The sequence below is a fragment of the Puma concolor genome, chromosome A2, assembly GCF_028749965.1.
Source record: "Puma concolor isolate L17-30 chromosome A2, mPumCon1.1.hap2, whole genome shotgun sequence".
In the NCBI taxonomy this organism is placed as follows: Eukaryota; Metazoa; Chordata; class Mammalia; order Carnivora; family Felidae; genus Puma; species Puma concolor.
The window spans coordinates 160,869,846-160,888,964 of NC_141668.1; the positions used below are offsets into that span (position 1 = coordinate 160,869,846).

At 41.5% G+C, this 19,119-nt stretch overlaps 2 protein-coding genes across 2 annotated transcripts; both read right to left on the bottom strand.

Annotated features, from left to right (window-relative positions):
• Positions 1–1,200: 1,200 nt before the first annotated feature.
• On the bottom strand, positions 1,201–2,205 carry LOC112852341 (olfactory receptor 7A17-like). The gene has a single exon (XM_025915827.2). The coding sequence runs from the start codon at positions 2,182–2,184 to the stop codon at positions 1,201–1,203; it is 984 nt and encodes a 327-aa protein (XP_025771612.1). The 5' UTR covers positions 2,185–2,205.
• An 11,311-nt stretch (positions 2,206–13,516) lies between these two features.
• LOC112852592 (olfactory receptor 7A17-like) lies at positions 13,517–14,479 on the bottom strand. The gene has a single exon (XM_025916109.2). The coding sequence runs from the start codon at positions 14,447–14,449 to the stop codon at positions 13,517–13,519; it is 933 nt and encodes a 310-aa protein (XP_025771894.1). The 5' UTR covers positions 14,450–14,479.
• Positions 14,480–19,119: the final 4,640 nt, after the last annotated feature.

Genomic DNA, 19,119 nt, shown 5'->3' on the forward strand with positions numbered 1-19,119 from the left:
CTCTCCTACACTGAAATGCAACTGGACTCAATTCCATGAAACTTTCATCTCCTTCATAAATAGTATGTCGCTCTTCTGTTCCATCTCCTGGTCCTACTTGGCACTCATCAAGTGGGTTGTGGGATGCCCCTCAGGAGGACTTCTGCAACAAGGACAAAGTGTGAGCAGTGGCACAGAGGCCAGGGTGTCCCCTTTCTGTGTCCTTTGCTGCAGGAGTCTCACCCCTCGCCCTGCAGAGACAGTCCCATGTTTCCCTATAAACTTAATTTTTGTATGCCTCCTGTAATTCAGCAAATTGTGTACATTAAATATATGCAGCTTATCATATGCAATTGTACTCCAGTGAATCATAGTTTTAGGGGAGACATGGACATTTTCAGGAAGAAACAGGAACACAAGGAAATAGGAAACATAAGTATGCAAATGATTTTTGGCCCCAGTGATAGACCCCCTGACACACGGATGCCAGTCTCGCATCGTCAATAAGCAAATGTGTAGCAGGAAAACATTCATTCACATAGTAACAGATGCATGACTGAAATTTTGCTTCATCTCTGACTCTGTGGTCATATTATGTCAAATTATTTCTTGGAATTTGTGTTTCTATGTAGACTACACCTGGAGACATGTATCTGATTATCACTTTTGCTAGTGATTACGTGAACACTGAATAAGAAAACAGTATCCTAAGGAGGAGAATAAAGCCCAATGACTTGTTATAAAACACACCATAGGTTAAAGTCTACATTTTCAGGAAGAACAGATATCTAAAGGAATGATGGACACTGAAGTGGTGAGTTGTGCTTTCAGACTTTCGTCTCTTATGGAATTTTATAATTTGGGCCAAATGTGTTTTTTTCCATCGTGTAGTACAACTCATGATTATTTTTTAGTAAAACAAAAGAAAAATTGCTCAGGATGATATATTTCATTTAAGAAGAGAGTATTCTTAACAAATCTATAGAATCTCACAGAATAAATGGGAATTTCCAATATCGTCCAAAATTGGGAATGAATTCAGAAGAGTAGGAAAACAACTAAGGGAAACACTATTAAACACCAGAGTGCAGAAAGGGTAATACAGATGTTACCTAAAGTGTACAGAGAAGTTGATGTTGAAGAAAGAGATGTTCCAGGAAATCAATAGAAGTAGCAACTTCTACTTCCACAATCTGATCAAAGAATTGCCATTTCTGGCTCTCAAGCTTTGAGTTCTGCCATCAGGTGCAATTGCCCCAGGGCAATTGGTCCTTTCATAGTTTCCTTTCCAAAGGATTTTTTCAGAGCCCTCTTTATGTCTCTGTTCCTCAGGCTGTAGATGAAGGGGTTCAGCATGGGCGTGACCACCGGGTACATCACCGAGGCCGTGGCACCCGAGTAGGAGCTCTGGGTAGCAGTGGAGCTAAGGTACACACCTAGGCTTGTACAGTAAAATAAGAAGACCACAGAAAGGTGGGATGCACAGGTGGAAAATGCTTTATACTTGCCCTGAGCTGATGAGATCCCACATATGGAAGAAACTATCTTAGAATAAGAGTAAAGGATCCCAGCAAGGGGGCCCCCACCCAGCAGCCCAGCTCCAAAATACATCACCATGTCATTAAGAAAGGTGTCAGAACAGGCAAGTTGGACCACCTGTTTAATTTCACAGAAGAAGTGAGGGATTTCCAAGTCTGTACAGAAGGACAGTCGCAGCACCACTGAGGTTTGTAACAAGGAATGCAGGACACTCATGATCCAAGACACCAGAACCAGCAGCCCACAGAGCCGGGGGTTCATGCTGACCGTGTAGTGCAGGGGGTGACAGATGGCCAAAAATCGGTCATAGGCCATCACGGTCAGGATGTAGTTGTCCAATCCCGCAAAGAGTAGGAAAAAATACATCTGGGTGATGCAGTCCTCATAGGTTATGACTTTGCTCTGGGTCTGGATGTTCCAGAGCATCTTTGGGATGGTGGTGGAGGTGAAGCAAATGTCTACAAAGGACAGGTTGGCCAGGAAGAAGTACATGGGCATGTGGAGGTGGGAGTCAGAGCTGATGGCCAGGATGATGAGCAGATTCCCAAACACAGTGATCAGGTACATGGAGAGGAAAAGCCCAAATATGAGGGGCTGGAATGCTGATTCCTCTGAAAATCCCAGAAGAAGAAATTCTGAAATGGCTGTAAGGTTCCTTGGCTCCATGGGTTGGAGATGACTACCAGGATACAGAGAAATAAATGACTAATTTTCACACAAGCTAGTAACCTAGCGTGAGAACTACCATTTATACTTTAGAGTCAGGAAATACGTTTCTTTTAAAAAAATTTTTAAATATATTTTATCCTCAAATTGGTTTCCATACAGCACCCAGCGCTCATCCCAACAGGCGCCCTCCTCAATGCCCATCACCCACTTTCCCCTCTCTCCCACCCCTATCAACCCTGAGTTTATTCTATGTATTTAAGAGTCTCTTATGGTTTGCCTCCCTCCCTTTCTGTTTGTAACTACCCCCCCCCCCCGCCGCCTTCCCCTATCCCATGGTCTTCTGTTAAGTTTCTCAAGATCCACATATGAGTGAAAACAATATAGGTATATGGTCTCAACCCCATTAGGGCATCTCTAGCACCATTTCTTATTAAAAATTCCATTTCTACTCTCAATCGGCTCCTTGAGCATAATGTATGGTCTTGTTTTATGGAGAATATTTTTTACCCCTTTAAAGAGTACATACTGATTACTGATCACGTTCAAGGCACTGTATACGCAATGAATATAGGGTGCTGAAAAACAAAATTCCTTATCATCCTAGAATGGGGAAAGAATGATAAGCAAATAAAAATAATCAAATAACACGTCAGATGGTGACAGGGGCTGTGAAGAAAAGGATGACATTTGAACAGGACCTCGAGGGAGATAGGAAGGAAGTTGAGGTGATCTCAGAAAGTGTGTGCCCAGCAGGGGCAAAGGTCTGTGCAAAGGGCCTGAGGAAGGGGCTTGTTTCAGAAAATCATGTGTCAAAAGAAAGCCAGGTGTCAAGGGGAAAGAGCCAGAAGGAGTGTGGTGAGAGATGGTGGCAGTGTGTGTTGAGGAATGGAGAGGCCAGCCCACAAGAGCTGACACTTAAAGACACAGCAAATCCCTCACTTATGAGTTTTTTGAAGGACTTTATTAATTTTGTTATAAAAGTGTCTTGTGAGTTGAAATGGACTTCCCCATTAATAACTTCTGTTGACTGAGTTCTGGCCCCTGTCAATAAGAATTACCTTGGAATATGCGAGCCCTGGCATCTCTGCTCTGAGGATTAACCTCAGTTCACAACACACACACACACACACACACACACACACACACACACCATGACCCACTATGGCCTCGTGGGCTACTGACTGTCATGCCTTTATCACACCCAGCTACACTAGTTAGGCCAGCAATAGATACACCTCAAGCTGGCCAGATCTTGTTATCTGTCCCCTACAGAATGCGGAAATGGTACCCAGAAATTCCTACAGGCAAATAAACTTGGGGCTCCCCATCAGTATGCTCATTTTCTACTTCACATAAATTCAAAGAAAACATGGGCAATCTGTTCAGTAAACACAGAGAAAAGAGAGAAATGAAATGGGCATGAGGAGGAAACCACAAAAGACTCTTAAATACAGAGGACAAACTGGGGGTTGCTGGAGGGGAGGTGGGTGAGGGGATGGGCTAAATGGGTGAGGGGTACTGAGGGCGCTTGTTGGGATGAGCGCTGGGTGTTATATGTAAGTGACGAATCCGTAGTATCTACTTCTGAAACCAATACTACACTGTATGTTAGCTAATTCAGAAGTTGGGCTATTTTGAAATCAAGGAGCTGAAGGCTTGCTTTCCTTCTGGCTGGTCTGCATGTATTTGACCGATTGATTTATATGGCCTGGTTTTGGATGAAGCAAGTTTCTTTCTCACTCTTCTTATGTGGCACCTTTTCTTTGTTATTCCCGTTCTTTGGGTTTTTATCTTTTTTGACAAGACACTGTAGAGCGTTTGAGAAAATAACAAGAAGGATTTACCTTTCACACCCATCTCCCAGGAAAGCCTGAGATGGGCTGCCATGTTGATTGGGGACGGAACTTCTTAACTGGCAGTGAAAGGGACACTCTCTAATCGTGCTGGCAGAAATGGGAAGTGTGGAAAGATGGGGAAGCAATCTGAAGGCAGGTATAAATATTCAAAATACAGATTTTCTTCAGCTTAGGGTTTCTCAATCTGTGCTCTGCTTGACATTCTGGGCCACATCCTCCTCTGTGGTGGTGTCTACCTGGGAATTCTACGTTGTTTAGCAGCATCCTTGACGGCCGCCTGCCCCTCCCAGCCTCACCGTGACAAATATCTGCATATCACTTCAGCGTTCCCTGGGGGACAAGATTGCCCCAGGTTGAGAAGCATGGTCTTAACTTAATAGTCCCCAAATAATTTTCATAGCAGTGATATATTAAGAAAAAATATGAATGACTGTTGCATGTGTGAGTTGCACAGCAATGTCTTGAAGGTGACACAGATGTTGAAATAAGGAGCCAGCATTATATTAGTGGATGGGAGGCAAGTCCACGAAGAATTATTAAGAAAGGAGGAAAAAGAGGACTGTGCCTGGGTGGCTCAGTCAGTTAAGCGTCCAACTTCGGCTCAGGTCATGATCTCACGGTTTGTGAGTTCGAGCCCTGCGTGGGGCTCTGTGCTGACAGCTAGGAGCCTGGAGCCTGCTTGGGATTCTGTGTCTCTCCATCTCTCCGCCCCTCCCCTGCTCATGCTCTGTGTCTCTCTGTCTCTCAATAATAAGTAAAAACGTTAAAAAAATTTAAAAAATAAAAAAAAAAGAAAGAAGGAAAAAGGGACACAGGGTAGAAGAAAAGGCCGCACTGAAACATAAAGATGTACATAGCATCTTATTGAAGCATTTGTATGCAAGTGTGTGAATATGTATACATGCATAAAGTGGAAAAGAAATTTTAAAAGAAACTAAGAACTTCTGGAACAAAGATTATCAGTGAGAATGACATTCTGTTAAGTCTATTGTTTCTTTTTCTTTTTCTTTTTTTTTTAAACACGTATTCATTTTTGAGAGACAGAGAGAGAGCACGAGTGGGGGAGGGACAGAAAGAGAGGGAGACACAGAATCCAAAGCAGGGTCCAGGCTCTGGGCTGTCAGCATGGAGCCCGATGTGGGGCTCAAACCCACGAACCGTGAGATCATGACCTGAGCCGAAGTTGGACGCTTAACCCACTGAGTCACCCAGGCACCCCAAGTCTATTGTTGCTAAACAACTGTATTGAATGAAAACAACAAAATGGAATGAAAATCTACTACTAAGTTACATAAAGACGTACAAGAGCAACAACGTAATGACCCCAACATGGGTCACTAATTCAAGATTAAATTGCCAAAGACTTAGAAATAAAAAGGTATATCAGAAGGGCATTTACCTTGTGGGAGGAAGTGGTAAGTTGTGATTTCATCTTACATAAAGATACACGGATTCAAATAGGCTTATAGAATGGAAAGGCGATCTTTAGTCAATTGGTAAAGAAAAATACCTTCCAGATGATGGCCAAGGTGATGCAACTTTCAGAAATAGATCTAATCCCCAAAGGCCAAAAAGAGAGTGAAAAGATTTCACATCTCTTTTAGCAACAGAGATGTGAAAACAAGTCAGAAACATGCATAAAGGGTAATTTATTACCGCCAAGAATGAAGCACTTTCTTTCTCGTGTATAGCAAGTACTGACACATGAAGAATATTGACCAGCCTGCCCCACTTTGTTCATAAGAAAATGAAAGAGAGGGGCTCCTGGGTGGCTCAGTTGATTAAACATCCTACGCTTGACTTCAGCTCAGGTCATGATCTCATGGTTTTTGAGACCGAGCCCCATGTCTGGCTTTGCACTGACAGCACAGGGCCTACTTGAGATTCTCTCTCTCCTCTTTCTCTGCCTCTACCACTGCTCATGCTCGCTCTCAAAATAAGTAAATAAACATTAAAAAAAAGAAAAATAAAAAAGCAATGCCTGAGATGTAATGGACAGACTGATGATACAGTTAATAATAGTGTATCACGTGTTGGAAAGTCACTAAGAGAGTAGATCTTATTTTTTTTTAATTTTTTAAAATATTTTATTTATTTTTGAGACACAGAGAGACAGAGCATGAATGGGGGAGGGTCAGAGAGAGAGAGAGAGAGGGAGACACAGAATCTGCACAGGCTCCAGGCTCTGAGCTGTCAGCACAGAGCCCGACGCGGGGCTTGAACTCACGGGCCGTGAGATCATGACCTGAGCCAAAGTCGGACGCTTAACCGACTGAGCCATCCAGACGCCCCGAGAGTAGATCTTGAAAGTCCTCATCACAGGAAAATAGTTTGTGACTATGCACAGTGACAGGTGTGGTGATCATTTTGTGATATATACAAGTATGGGATCATTATGTTGTATGCCTGAAACTAATAGGATGTTGTATGTCAGTTATACCTCAAGAAAAAATTTTAAGCAATTGAGAGAGCCTGATATGACTGACTGATAGATTTGACCACACAAAATTCATAAACTTTCATACATTCCTCACAAATACATTTATGCATACATAGAAGAACTAAATGGCCAATAGTCCGTTTGTATAAAAACTCCAATTCTTTGTTACGAGGTGTCAAATTTTTATTTTTGTTTTTTTCAAGCTCTTATTTTCAAGCAATCTCTACATCTAACGTGGGGCTCAACCTCACAGCTCCAAGATCAAGAGCCACACACTCCATCGACTGAGCTGGCCAGGTGCCCCAAGGATTAAAAAGAAATATAAACACTTGTAGAACACCATCCAAAAGGAAAGGATTTGCACAATTTTTAACAGAGAAGCTGTCAAATGACTAACAAACCCACAAGTGCATTCAGCCTCACAGGTTATAAAATAATGCAAAATAAAGCTCATTAGCAAACCTACTTCCATGTATTAATCACAATTTTTTTTTCCAATACCCAGAATGAGAGAAGATAATGTGTGTATGTTTCGTGCACCACTATTGCAAGGATGTATTTGCAATTGTTCCTTGGTCTGGATCTTTTCATCTATATGGAAGCATAGTCTAAGATGTCCCATTAAAATAAAAAGAAATGCCCTTGCTTCACTGCATGTCTCTCCACAGCCAATACCCTGTTTGTGTACTCCCATTAATTAATAAGATCCTTGTACTTATGTTCTACTTTTCCTGGAAGCACTTTGTGCCTTCTTCATTCCTTCAAATTGGGCTTCCATTAATATCATTTTAATTACCAACATGGATCCTTGCATTTCTGACTGCAATATCCACTTTTTTAAAGCATCATAAATAAACAAAATAATTGTTTTGGTAAAGCCAGCCAACAATGACAGTAATCTCTGGCATCTGGGCTATGCTGGATTTTTCTCAGTGACCTCCAGTACGAGTTCTTGCCTTCCATTTGCTTTGATCCTTTCCTGCAGTGTCTGTTGGGCTCTTGAACTCACCTGCACGTGAACTCACAAGGCAAGTTCTCCCTTTGGAAGTCAAAATTCCTTCCTGGATAGTTGATGATGGACATCAAACTCAGTCCCCAGACAAGGCACCAGGGAGGCATCGAGCATTGGTCTCCTGGCCAGATTTAGGACTCCAAGGGCAACAACCATGTTCTGTCCAGTGAAAATGCACATGCTGAGGTTCTGCAGCAGAAGAGATATTTACAGCTTCCCACATGTGCTCACGAGGCATTTTTATCTCTTCGTGCTCCAGCCTTTAAGTGCATGATGTCTCCTAGGGATACTGGTCTGGACACAATGGAAATATTTCTGGCAGATTCTCTGTTCCTAGGAGACTACATTGCATGCCAGGTGAATTCAGTTTTTATTACATTGTCTCCATTAGTTTTCCTGTTTCTGGAGGTCTAAACCTCCCAGCACCTCATTACAACCCTGGCTTCAAGTTTTCTCAAAAATCTAACACAGAGGAATTCATCAGACTACTTCCCTTAGGTCTTCAATGCATTGATCTGTGGTGGAGGCACACCCCTGATATCTTTAGAAAACTACTATTTCCTTCTTCAAGAAGGGGGAGAAATTTGTTCCTTTAGTGTATAACCTTGGGTACTACACTCCTTGGCTTCATGATAGTTTAGCCAAAACAATTAGGAATTTCATAGATCACAGGTTAAGAACTGCCATTTAGTCCCTCACTCTAAAGTGTTTATTAATTATTAGAGACACATTTACATTTCCTGCACCATAACCTAGCTTACTTAGCACATTATAGGGAGTGTCAGTTTTTTTTTTTAAACGTGCTTTCTGTGAGGCTATACTTTTAGGGACGCCATTCTCGGTTGTAGAAATCAGGCTCAGAGAGATTTAATGTGCTGCTTTAATGTATAAAGCAAGTAGGGAATGGGGTTTTGATGAGAATTATGTTAGGGAATTTCAGTTCTGAAATTCTGGCCCAGTGGTTCTCAGCCAGAGATGACTTTGCCCTGGGATATTTGGCCATGTCTGAAGGGATGCTCTCAAACTCCTCAACCCACAGGACAGCACCCAACAAAAGTAATTTATCCAGCAGTCAAAAATGCAAATTTTGGGGGTGCCTGAGGGCTCGGTCGGTTAAGTGTCTGACTCCTGATTTCAGCTCAGGTCATGGTCTCATGGTTCGTGGTATGGAGCCCTGTGACGGGCTCTGTGCTGACAGCATGGATCTTGCTTGGGATTCTCTCTCTTCCTATCTCTGCCCCTCTCCCCCCCCCCCCCCCCATGCACTCTCTGTCTCTGAAAAAAAAATTAAACAAATTCCAGGGGTGCCTGGGTGGTTCAGACAGTTGAGCGTCCTACTTCGGCTCAGGTCACGATCTCACAGTTCGTGAGTTCGAGCCCTGAGTCGGGCTCTGCGCTGACATCTCAGAACCTGGAGCCTCCTTCGGGTTCTGTGTCTCCCTCTCTCTCTCCCCTTCCCCTGCTCGCACTCTGTTTCTCTTTCTCTCTCAAAAATAAACATTAAAAAAATTAAAAAGGAAAAGACGCCAATTCTGATTCATCAGGCCTCTAGTGGGCCCAGGGACTCCGCATTTCTAACAAGCTCCTGGGTGGGTGGTATTGACGCTGGGGATGCCGGTCTACGGGTCACAGTTAGGGAGCGAAGCTGATGTCCTGTGTGAGATCCACAGGATCTAGGTCTTATCCACCAGGAATCTATCTTCCTTGCACGTATTTTTGAAAGAGCAGTATTTCACTCACTCTTTGGGTGGTGAAAGATTCTACGCTTGAGTTTTTAAATAGAAGGGCTCTTGAGGGATATTCAATAATATATGAAAAGGAAGATTTTGTGGTAGGCGGAATAAGGGCCTCCAAAAGATTCATCTTGAAGAATGTTTGAAAATGTTAGCTTATGTGGCAGGGTAATTAAGATAGCAGATGGAGTAAAGCTCTGAATCATTATCTGAGGATAAGAAGATCAGCCTGGTTGGGGGCGCCTGGGTGGCTAGGCTGGTTAAGTGTCTGACTCTTGGTTTTGGCTCAGGTCACAATCTCATGAACTGTGAGATTGAGCCCTGCATCAGACTTCTTGCTGACATTGTGCAGCCTGCTTGGGATTCTCCCTTTCCCTCTTTCTCTGCCCCCACCCTCCACACTGCGCTCTCTGTCTCTCCCTCTCTTTCGAAATAAAGAAATAAACTTAAAAATAAAGAAGCTTAAAAAAAAGGAAGAAGATAAGCTTGGATTATCCACACTGGTCTGGTGTAATCACAACGGTCCTCTAAATGTGGAAGAAAAGGAAGAAACATGGAGTCAGAGAGACACTGGAAAGTACTGTTCTGTTGGTTTCCAAGATGGAGGAAAGGCTGTGAGGTAAGAATTGTGGGCCCTGTAGACCGTGGAGCAGGGAAAGGGGCTGTTCTCCTCTGGAGCATCCATAAAGATCGCCACCCATGGACATCGTTATTGTAGCCCAGTGAGATCCCTTTCATGCTTCTGATCTCTAGAACTTTCGGAGAATTATTTGTCTTGAGACATTAGTATGACAACAGCAAAAGGAATCTAATCCATATATTTATCCAATACGATATTGTTCACAGGAACTGCGTTTGAGCTTCTCAAATCATTCAGTTAACTTTCCTTGGGCCAAGGTATCAAGTGTTGAAATCCCACATTGAGTAGAGACATAGAGTTCATTTGGAAGTATTTGGTCCACTGCATAAATGTAAATATGGTTCTGATTTTGAGGTCTTTGTGGCATTAAGATAGGAAGAGTAATTCATTATTTAAAAAAAATTACCCAAAGGGTGCCTGGGTGGCTTAGTCGGTTAAGCGTTGGGCTTCAGCTGAGGTCATGATCTCACGGTTTGTGAGTTCAAGCCCTGAGTCAGGCTCTGTGCTGACAGCTCAGAGCCTGGAGCCTGCTTGGGATTCTGTGTCTCCCTCTCTCTGTGCCCCTCCCCCACTCATGCTCTGTCTCTGTCTCTCAATAATAAGTAAATGTTAAAAAAAATTAAAAAAAATAAATCACCCTAAGTTTTTTTTTTAAATTAAGTCACTCATGCTACTTTAAAACTTTGTGTCCAGGGGGTCCTGGGTGGCTCAGTGAGTTAAGCGTCTGACTCTTGATTTTGGCTCAGCTCATGATCTCACGGTTTGTGGGACCGAGCCCCATGTTGGGCTCCACACTGACAGCAGAGGGTCTGCTTGGGATTCTCTCTCTCCCTTTTTCTCTGCCCCTCCCTCTCTCTCTCTAAGTAAACTTTAAAAATAACTAAATAATTTTTTGTGTACAAAGTACTACATTCTTTCAATTTCACATTGATGCAAACATTTCTTTTCATTTCAATATTCTGCAACTTTCTCTCAAGTTTCCTTTCAACATACTAGGTGGGCTTATAAATGAGTCTGTGTATATGTGCACATATGTGGGTGAGTGTGTTTATTTGAAAGATGTATGCGTGCGCACACACTCATGTACATACACAACCTCTTCACTCTTAAATGTTTTCTTTGGAGTTGACCTGATGTATCCAACACTTTATTTAGTCCCACAACATTCATTTCGAGTTCCACGTTACCTTCAGAAATTGACCTTCAGATGAATTGCATTTTTAATAATAACATAAAAATGCAGATGAAGCTTACTGTGCATCTTCTCAAGTTCTTACAAATTGACCCATGCAATATGCACTCTTAATTCAAGTATGGCTCCTTTAACTTAGCAAATTGTACACTTAAAATATGTGTAGTTTAGGGGCACCTGGATGGCTCAGTTGGTTGGGCCTCTGACTTGATTTCTGCTTGGGTCATGATCCCAGGATTGTGGGATCAAGCCCCATGCTGGGCTTTATGCTGAATGTGGAGCCTGCTTAAAATTCTCTCTGTCTCTCTCCCTCTCTCTCTCTCTCTCTCTCTGTCCCCTCTGCCCTTTGCTCCCTGCTTGCATTCTCTTTCCTTTTAAAACAATAAACATTAAAAAAATTAAAATATGTGTAGTTTATGGTATGTAATTATATTCCAATAAATTAGTTAGGATTTAAAATTCTAATGGTATGTGACACACATTGGATCAAGAGTACATGTAGCTGAGTCCCACCTGACAGGTGGGACAAATGTCTTATAACTGGGAAGAAGGCAGAGTATCATATATGGATATAGAAGTAGCAAAATTAAATTAAGGCAATTTACATTTGATAAACAATTTTTTCCATAAACGATAAGATTAACCTACATATACAAATGGAGTAAATATCATGTATTAGTTGAAGAAGGAAATGAACTACAGCTCCACACACCTTTGTGGATGATCTTTAGAAATACAATGTAGAGGGGCTCCTGGGTGGCTCAGTTGGTTGAGCATCTGATGCTTGATTTCTGTTCAGGTTGTGATCCCAGGGTCATGGGATCAAGCCCCACATTGGGCTTCATGCTAATCATGGAGTTTGCTTGGAATTCTCTCTCTCTCTCCCTCTGCCCCTCTCCCCTGCTTGCATGGTTTCTCTCTCTCTAAAATAAAAAGAAATTTCTTTTTATAAAAAAAAGAGAAAGAAATGCAATGTAGAAACTGTTAAGCAGTTCAGAATAGATCAGAACAACTCCCCACAAGACAATCCCATATTATTGCCAATTATAAAGGCATTATAGTAAAACACGTGTTTTCAAGAATGGCTTGTTTCACAATGGCTTGATACAATTGCTTGTATCCTAGCAAACAGGTATATAATTATAAAAGCCACCAGAACTGAGAGAAATTATAATAATCTACATCTTCCCATTCTAGGCATTTGTGCTGATATTTGGGGACAGAATTCATTAGCACTCTGCTATTAAAATTTCTTTCAATGACCTGATTAAAAAGAGACTTTATTAGGGTTCCATCCAGGTAACCAAGAGAGGTTGGAAGGGCATACCTCTTTGCACCAAAGTTGTGACCTGAATCATATGGCTGGACAGGAATTCAATCTCTTTAATGAGTCATCTTTTGATCATGAGGATATATATGTCTGATGTATAATGGATGATATCGATTATCGGTCAACCAGAAGCCCATTTCATGGTTATGGCAAAATTTAGAAAAGAGGAGATATTTCATTCAGAGCAGTGGAAAGAGTCCTATTTGTATGTAGCAGAAAGAGGAAGGTGATTCAGTAAAAACACCATAAATATGCCAACCAATTATTCACTCCAGTGGAAAAAACCCAAGTCTTGTACAAGGACACCAAACTCCGTACTTCAATAGGTAGACGGGCTGTATGAAATGAAATATTTTGCTCAGTAATACAAAGTATAATTTCAATTTTTCTTCATTATATGTAAGATCTTCCCTGGATCAAAGACCATATGAAGTTTATTTATTGAAATATATGTTTCTGTGTAGATGCCACAGGGAGACGTGTATTTGGTAATATTTGTCAATCACTGTGGTAGCATACACCTGCGTAGGACCACATGATCATAATAAGGAGAATGGAACCCAATGGCTTACTATAAGATGAACTATAAGTTAGTCTACATTGTCAGAATGACAAGTCAAGACAGTGATGTACAAAATATTGATGTGCACAAGTGAAAAACTGCAGTCTCATACTTTCCTGTATTATAAAATTATACAAATAGCCTTGGTTATCAAAAGTAGTTTTTTTCTCTATGAATAATATAACTCATGACTATCCTTTTAGTAAAACAGGAGAAAAATTACTTGGGATGGTATATGTTGTTTGAGTAGAAATTATTCTTCAGAAATCCATGTTACCCCATGACATAAATGGGAATTTACAAATATGTTTGGTCAAGGCTAGAAAAAACTTTGAGAAAGTAGGGATTGGACAAAGAGGAAACTGTATGTCAGACAGAGCAGAAGCTTAATAAAATGGGTTATTTAAATTGTATGGAGAAGCTGAATTCAAATAAATGGAAATGCCAGGAAATAGGAGGAGCACATTCGACTTCCACAATCTTATCAAGGGATAACAATTCCTGGCTCTGAGGCTTTGAGCCCTGCAATCATGGGCACATCTTCAGCCCCAGGAAGATTGGTCCTTACATCACTGGAATCCCAACGATTCTTTTCAGAGCCCTCTTTATGTCTCTGTTCCTCAGGCTGTAGATGAAGGGGTTCAGCATGGGTGTGACCACCGTGTACATCACCGAGGCTGTTGTACTTGAGTGGGAACTCTGGGTAGCAACAGAGCTAAGGTACACTCCGAGGCCTGTACAACAAAATAAGGAGACAACTGAGAGGTGGGATGCACAGGTGGAAAATGCCTTATACTTGCCCTGAGCTGATGAGATCCCACGTATGGAGGAGACTATCTTAGAGTAAGAGTAAAGGATCCCAGCCAAGGGAGCACCACCAAGGAGCACAGTTGCAAAATACATCACCGTGTCATTAAGAAAGGTCTCAGAACAGGCAAGCCTGAGGACCTGATTGAGTTCACAAAAAAAATGGGGGATTTCCATGCCTGTGCAGAAGGACAGTGGCAGCACCATTAAGGTTTGTAACAGTGAGTTCAGAACACTGATGATCCAGGATACCAGAACAAGCAATCCACAGAGCTGGGGGCTCATGATGATGGTGTATTGCAGGGGGTGACAGATGGCCACAAATCGGTCATAGGCCATTGCAGACAGGATAAGGTCATCCAACTCTGCACAGAGTATGAAAAAATACATCTGGCTGATGCAGCCTGCATAGGTTATGACCTTGCTCTGAGTCTGGATGTTCAGAAGCATCTTCGGGACGGTGGTGGAGGTGAAGCAGAAGTCTACAAAGGACAGGTTGGCCAGGAAGAAGTACATGGGGGTGTGGAGGTGGGAGTCAGAACTGATGGCCAGGATGATGAGCAGGTTTCCAAACACAGTGATCAGGTACATGGAGAGGAAAAGCCCAAATATGAGGGGCTGCAGTTCTGGTTCCTCTGAAAATCCCAGAAGAAGAAACTCTGAAATTTGTGTATCATTGCCTAGTTCCATGTGGTAGAGTTGACTACTAGGGAAGAAAAAAAATAACGTGATTAATTTTCAAGCAAATAGGTTTTGTTAACTTATTGCCCTTTATTTCTTTTTTATTTTTTAAAGTTTTTATTTAAATTCCAGTGGGTGATGGGCATTGAGGAGGGCACCTGTTGGGATGAGCACTGGGTGTTGTATGGAAACCAACTTGACAATAAATTTCAGATTAAAAAAAAGAAAATAAAAATAAAAAAGTAAAAAAACAAAAACAAAAATAAATTCCAGTTAGTTAACATACAGTGTAATATTAGTTTCAGGTGTACAATACAGTGATTCAACACTTCTGTACATCACCTAGTGCTCTATACATCAAGAGGGTGCTCCTTAATTACCCCCATCAACTATTTTACCCACACACCCCTACCTCCCTTCTGGTAAGTTTGTTCTCTGTAAAAGAGTGTGTTTCTTGATTTGTCTCTCTCTCCCATTTTCACCTTTGCTCATTTGTTTTGTTTCTTAAATTCCACATACGAGTGAAATCATATGGTATTTGTTTTTCTCTGACTGACATCTCACTTAGCATAATACGTCCTAGTTCCATCCATGTCATTGCAAATGGGCAAGTTTTCATTCTTCCTGATGGCTGTATTCCATTGTATATATATACCACAGCTTCTTTATCTATTCATCAGCCAATGGACACTTGGGCTATTTCCATAATTTGTAAATAATGCTGCTATAAACATCTGGGTGCATGTATCCCTTTGAATTTTCATTTTTGTATTCTTTTTTTTTTTTTTAATTTTTTTTTAATGTTTATTTATTTTTGACAGAGAGAGAGAGAGAGAGAGAGACAGGGCATGAGTGGGGGAGGGGCAGAGAGAGAGGGAGACACAGAATCGGAAACAGGCTCCAGGCTCTGAGCTGTCAGCACAGAGCCCGACACGGGGCTCGAACTCACAGACTGTGAGATCATGACCTGAGCCGAAGTCAGACGCTCAACCGACTGAGCCACCCAGGTGCCCCTGTATTCTTTAGGTAAATACCTAGTAGTGTGACTGCTGGGCCATAGGGTAGTTCTTTTTTTTTTTTTTTTTTTAAACTATTTGAGGAATCTTCATACTGTTTTCCACAGGACTGCACCAGTTTGCCTTCCCACCAATAGTGTGAAAGGGTTCCCCTTTCTCTACATCCCCACCAACATCTGCTGTTTCCTGTGTTAAGTTTAGCCATTCTGTCAGGGGTAAAGTGATATCTTATTGTAGTTTTGATTTGCATTTTCCTGATGATGAGTGATGTTGAGCATCTTTTCTTGTGTCTGTTAGCCATCTGGATGTCTTCTTTGCAAAAATGTCTATTCATGTCTTCTGCCCATTTTTAAACTAGATTATTTGTTTTTTGGCCAAATATCCATTGACTGATGAATGGATAAGGAAGATGTGGTACACACACGCACGCACACACACACACACACACACATATTACTCAGCCATAAAAAAGAAGGAAAAGAATGAAATCTTGCCATTTGCAATGATGTGGATGGAGCTAGAGAGTATTATGCTGAACAAAATAAGTCAGAGAAAGACAAATATCATATGATTGCACTGATATGTGGAATTTATGAAATAAACTAAATGAACATGGGGGGGTGGAGAAGCAAACCAAGAAACAGACTCTTAACTCTAGAGAACAAACTGAGTGTTGCTGGAGGGGTGGGGGGATGGGTTAAATAGGGGATGAGGACTAAGGAGGGCACCTGTGATGAGCAGGTATGTAAGTGTTGTATGTAAGTGTTGAATCACTAAATTCTACACCTCAAACTAGTAGTACACTGTATGCTAACTAGCTGGAATTTGAATAAGAACTTAGAGAAAAAAAAAGAAAAATCCATACAATCTAAGTCCATACAGCTCCCTGTCAGATGGTGACAGGGGCTGTGAAGGAAAAAAGTGGGCATAGAAAGGAGTGGATGGGGAGGGCTCTTTTTTTAAATAGGTGTTCAGGAAGACTGCAAAGAAGGTGACACTTTAACAGAGGCTTCCAGAAAGACTTAGCAGGAGGCAGGAGGATATTGGGGGAAGCGCGTGCCCTGCAGGGAAAACAGAGCCAAGACCCTGGAGAAGGCGTTTAGTCCAGATATTCGAATCTGACAATGAAGTCAGCATGGGGAGGGAATGAATAGGGATGAGAGGTGTTGGCAGAGAATACTGAGGGGCAAGGTGGCTCTCCCGCCACTGTTGAAATTTCAAGACACAGGGAGTCCTTCCTTCCATGGTGTGCTTGGCATTTTATTAGTTTTGTTCTAAGGTATTCTGTGAATTGAGATAGATCCCTTCCTTATTTCCATCTATGCTTAACATCCTGGCATTTAAGGGTCACATATTGGAGTATATGAACTCATTGCCCTGAGGACTGCTTGTACTCCACAACACACACTGCACACACACGAACACACAAAAATACAGAGTGCACTATGGCCTTCGGGCACTGCGTTACTATCATGCTTTTCTCACCCCCAGCCATCATAATTCTAAAAGAAATGATACAAGGCAAACTCAACATAAGATTACCTTTACCCTAAAGAATGCGCAAATAGTACCTAAATTCTAGTTAGTAAGCTTCCCATGGACATGTAAACATCAGGCTTCATTTTAATATAATCGTCATGTGTCCTGTATTTAAAGAAACATAAGGAAGCAGTTCCAAAAACACAGGGAGGAAAGAAATGGACACAGGGGAAAAAAAGATCTAATAAGCTCCAATTGTCCCTGAGAGACTGTGATGAGGAGAAAGCTTCCCTGATTCTGGCAGCATTCCAGCCCCAGTTACATACCCTTGATGCCAAGAATAATTAACAAAGCTGGAAAAAAACCAGTGTGTCTTAACAAGAAATGGGTGGTATTTTTTTTTTTTTTTTACTATTTTTATGATTGAATATTCCTCTAGAAAAATGTGCAAAGGGAATAAACCTGAGTATGACAAAAGAAATTATACAATGTATAACAACCAAAGGGGATTTTTCAAAATGCAATAACAAAAGAGTTTTCCCAATGATCTTAAGTGCAAAACTTTTGGAATCAGAAAACCAGGTTTTGAATGTTAGACCTACCACATATAAGCTGTTTGAACTTGGGAAAGACAATGAATCCATTCCAGATGTGAAGATCCTTACTCAAATAGTGGGGATAGCACTGTCCATCCTCCTAAGGTGGTAGACAGCATTAGTCAGTGTATGCAAAAGACTTACAATACTTCCTTCTCGTTAGTAAATGAATGATTGCCACTGGTGAAGAGATTGGCTGAGTTTTTTCTTCTACCTTGAACAAATGTCTTCCTGGTTTCCACATCTCTCGGTAATGAAGAATCACAAAGTAAAGCTTGTTGGCATACCCCCTTTTGCATATTAAATATAATTTAATATGCGAATATTTGATGCAAAAGATGATACTGAGAAATGTGTGTCTCAAGAAGTGCTGTTGCAAGGAAACAGCTACCTCCATGGCTCTGGGTCTTTCTATAAATACAGAACGTGCTCAAAAGCACCACGTCTTAAAAAGCTCATGGCACATGCCTCTAAGCCTAATACTCTGTTTTCCTACTCCCCTTAGCTGCAAAACTCCTTGGATATGTTCTAATTTCACTGGAACCATTTTATACCCCTCCCCCCATTCCTTCCTCAGTTTCATCCAACTGCACTTCTGTTCCCATCGCTCATTGTCAACAATGATCCTTGTATTGATGAGTCCAATGGACGCTTCTCTTTTGGACATATTACATAAATTAATTATAAATGAGTTTGCCTGGTCTCAGGGGACCTCAGGTAAAAGAGCTCAGGTTCCATTTTCTAGAACCTTTCCGGAAATACTTGCTGAGCTCTCAGACTCACCTGGAGGGAGCTATAAGATGAAAGTCTCCATGTGGAGGTCCAGATTCCTCCATGGATGGTTGATCATGGAGACCAAAGCTCTGTTCCCAGACAGGACAGCAGGAAGGAGTGAAGCATTAGTCCCTTCTCCCCCAGACTTGGGAGCCCCAAACCAACAACCATGTTCTGGTCAATCCAAGGTTTAACATGCTGAGGTTCTGCAGTGGAGGAGATATTTATAGCTCCCTATGTCTGCTCATTAGACACTGTTGCCATTGTTACTATCACCTGGGAGCACATCATTTTCCCATGGGCCACTGGAGTGGACAGAAAGGAAAAGTTTCCTGTTGATACTCTGTTCTTGGGAGATCAGATTAGAAGTCAGGTGAATCCAGTTTTGTATTACTCGCTCTCATGAACTTGCCTGCCTTCCAGAGATCTAACCAGCTTACACTTTACCTTCACCTTGAGCTGATTTTGAATTCATTGAATTGAGGATTTACTTTATCATTTATAGCTTTGAAGTAATTTTAATAAACGAGCCACATGATCCTCTTCACGTATGGTTTTGAAGGAAAAGTCTAAGGACTCACTCTAAAGTCTGAAATAAAGTCTGTGTTTGATTCCTTAATCCGAGAGACCCCTGAGTTGGCCTCAAATATAACCCTGAAAAAGACTTTTAGTAGGCAGAATAACATCCCCCCAAATATTTCCACATTTGAATTAAAGACTCTTGGCCTATGTCTTGTATCATCACAAGCGAGAATTATGTTTGAAAATGGTACCAACATTTCCAGTCAGCTGGCCTTAAGATAAACTTGTTCTG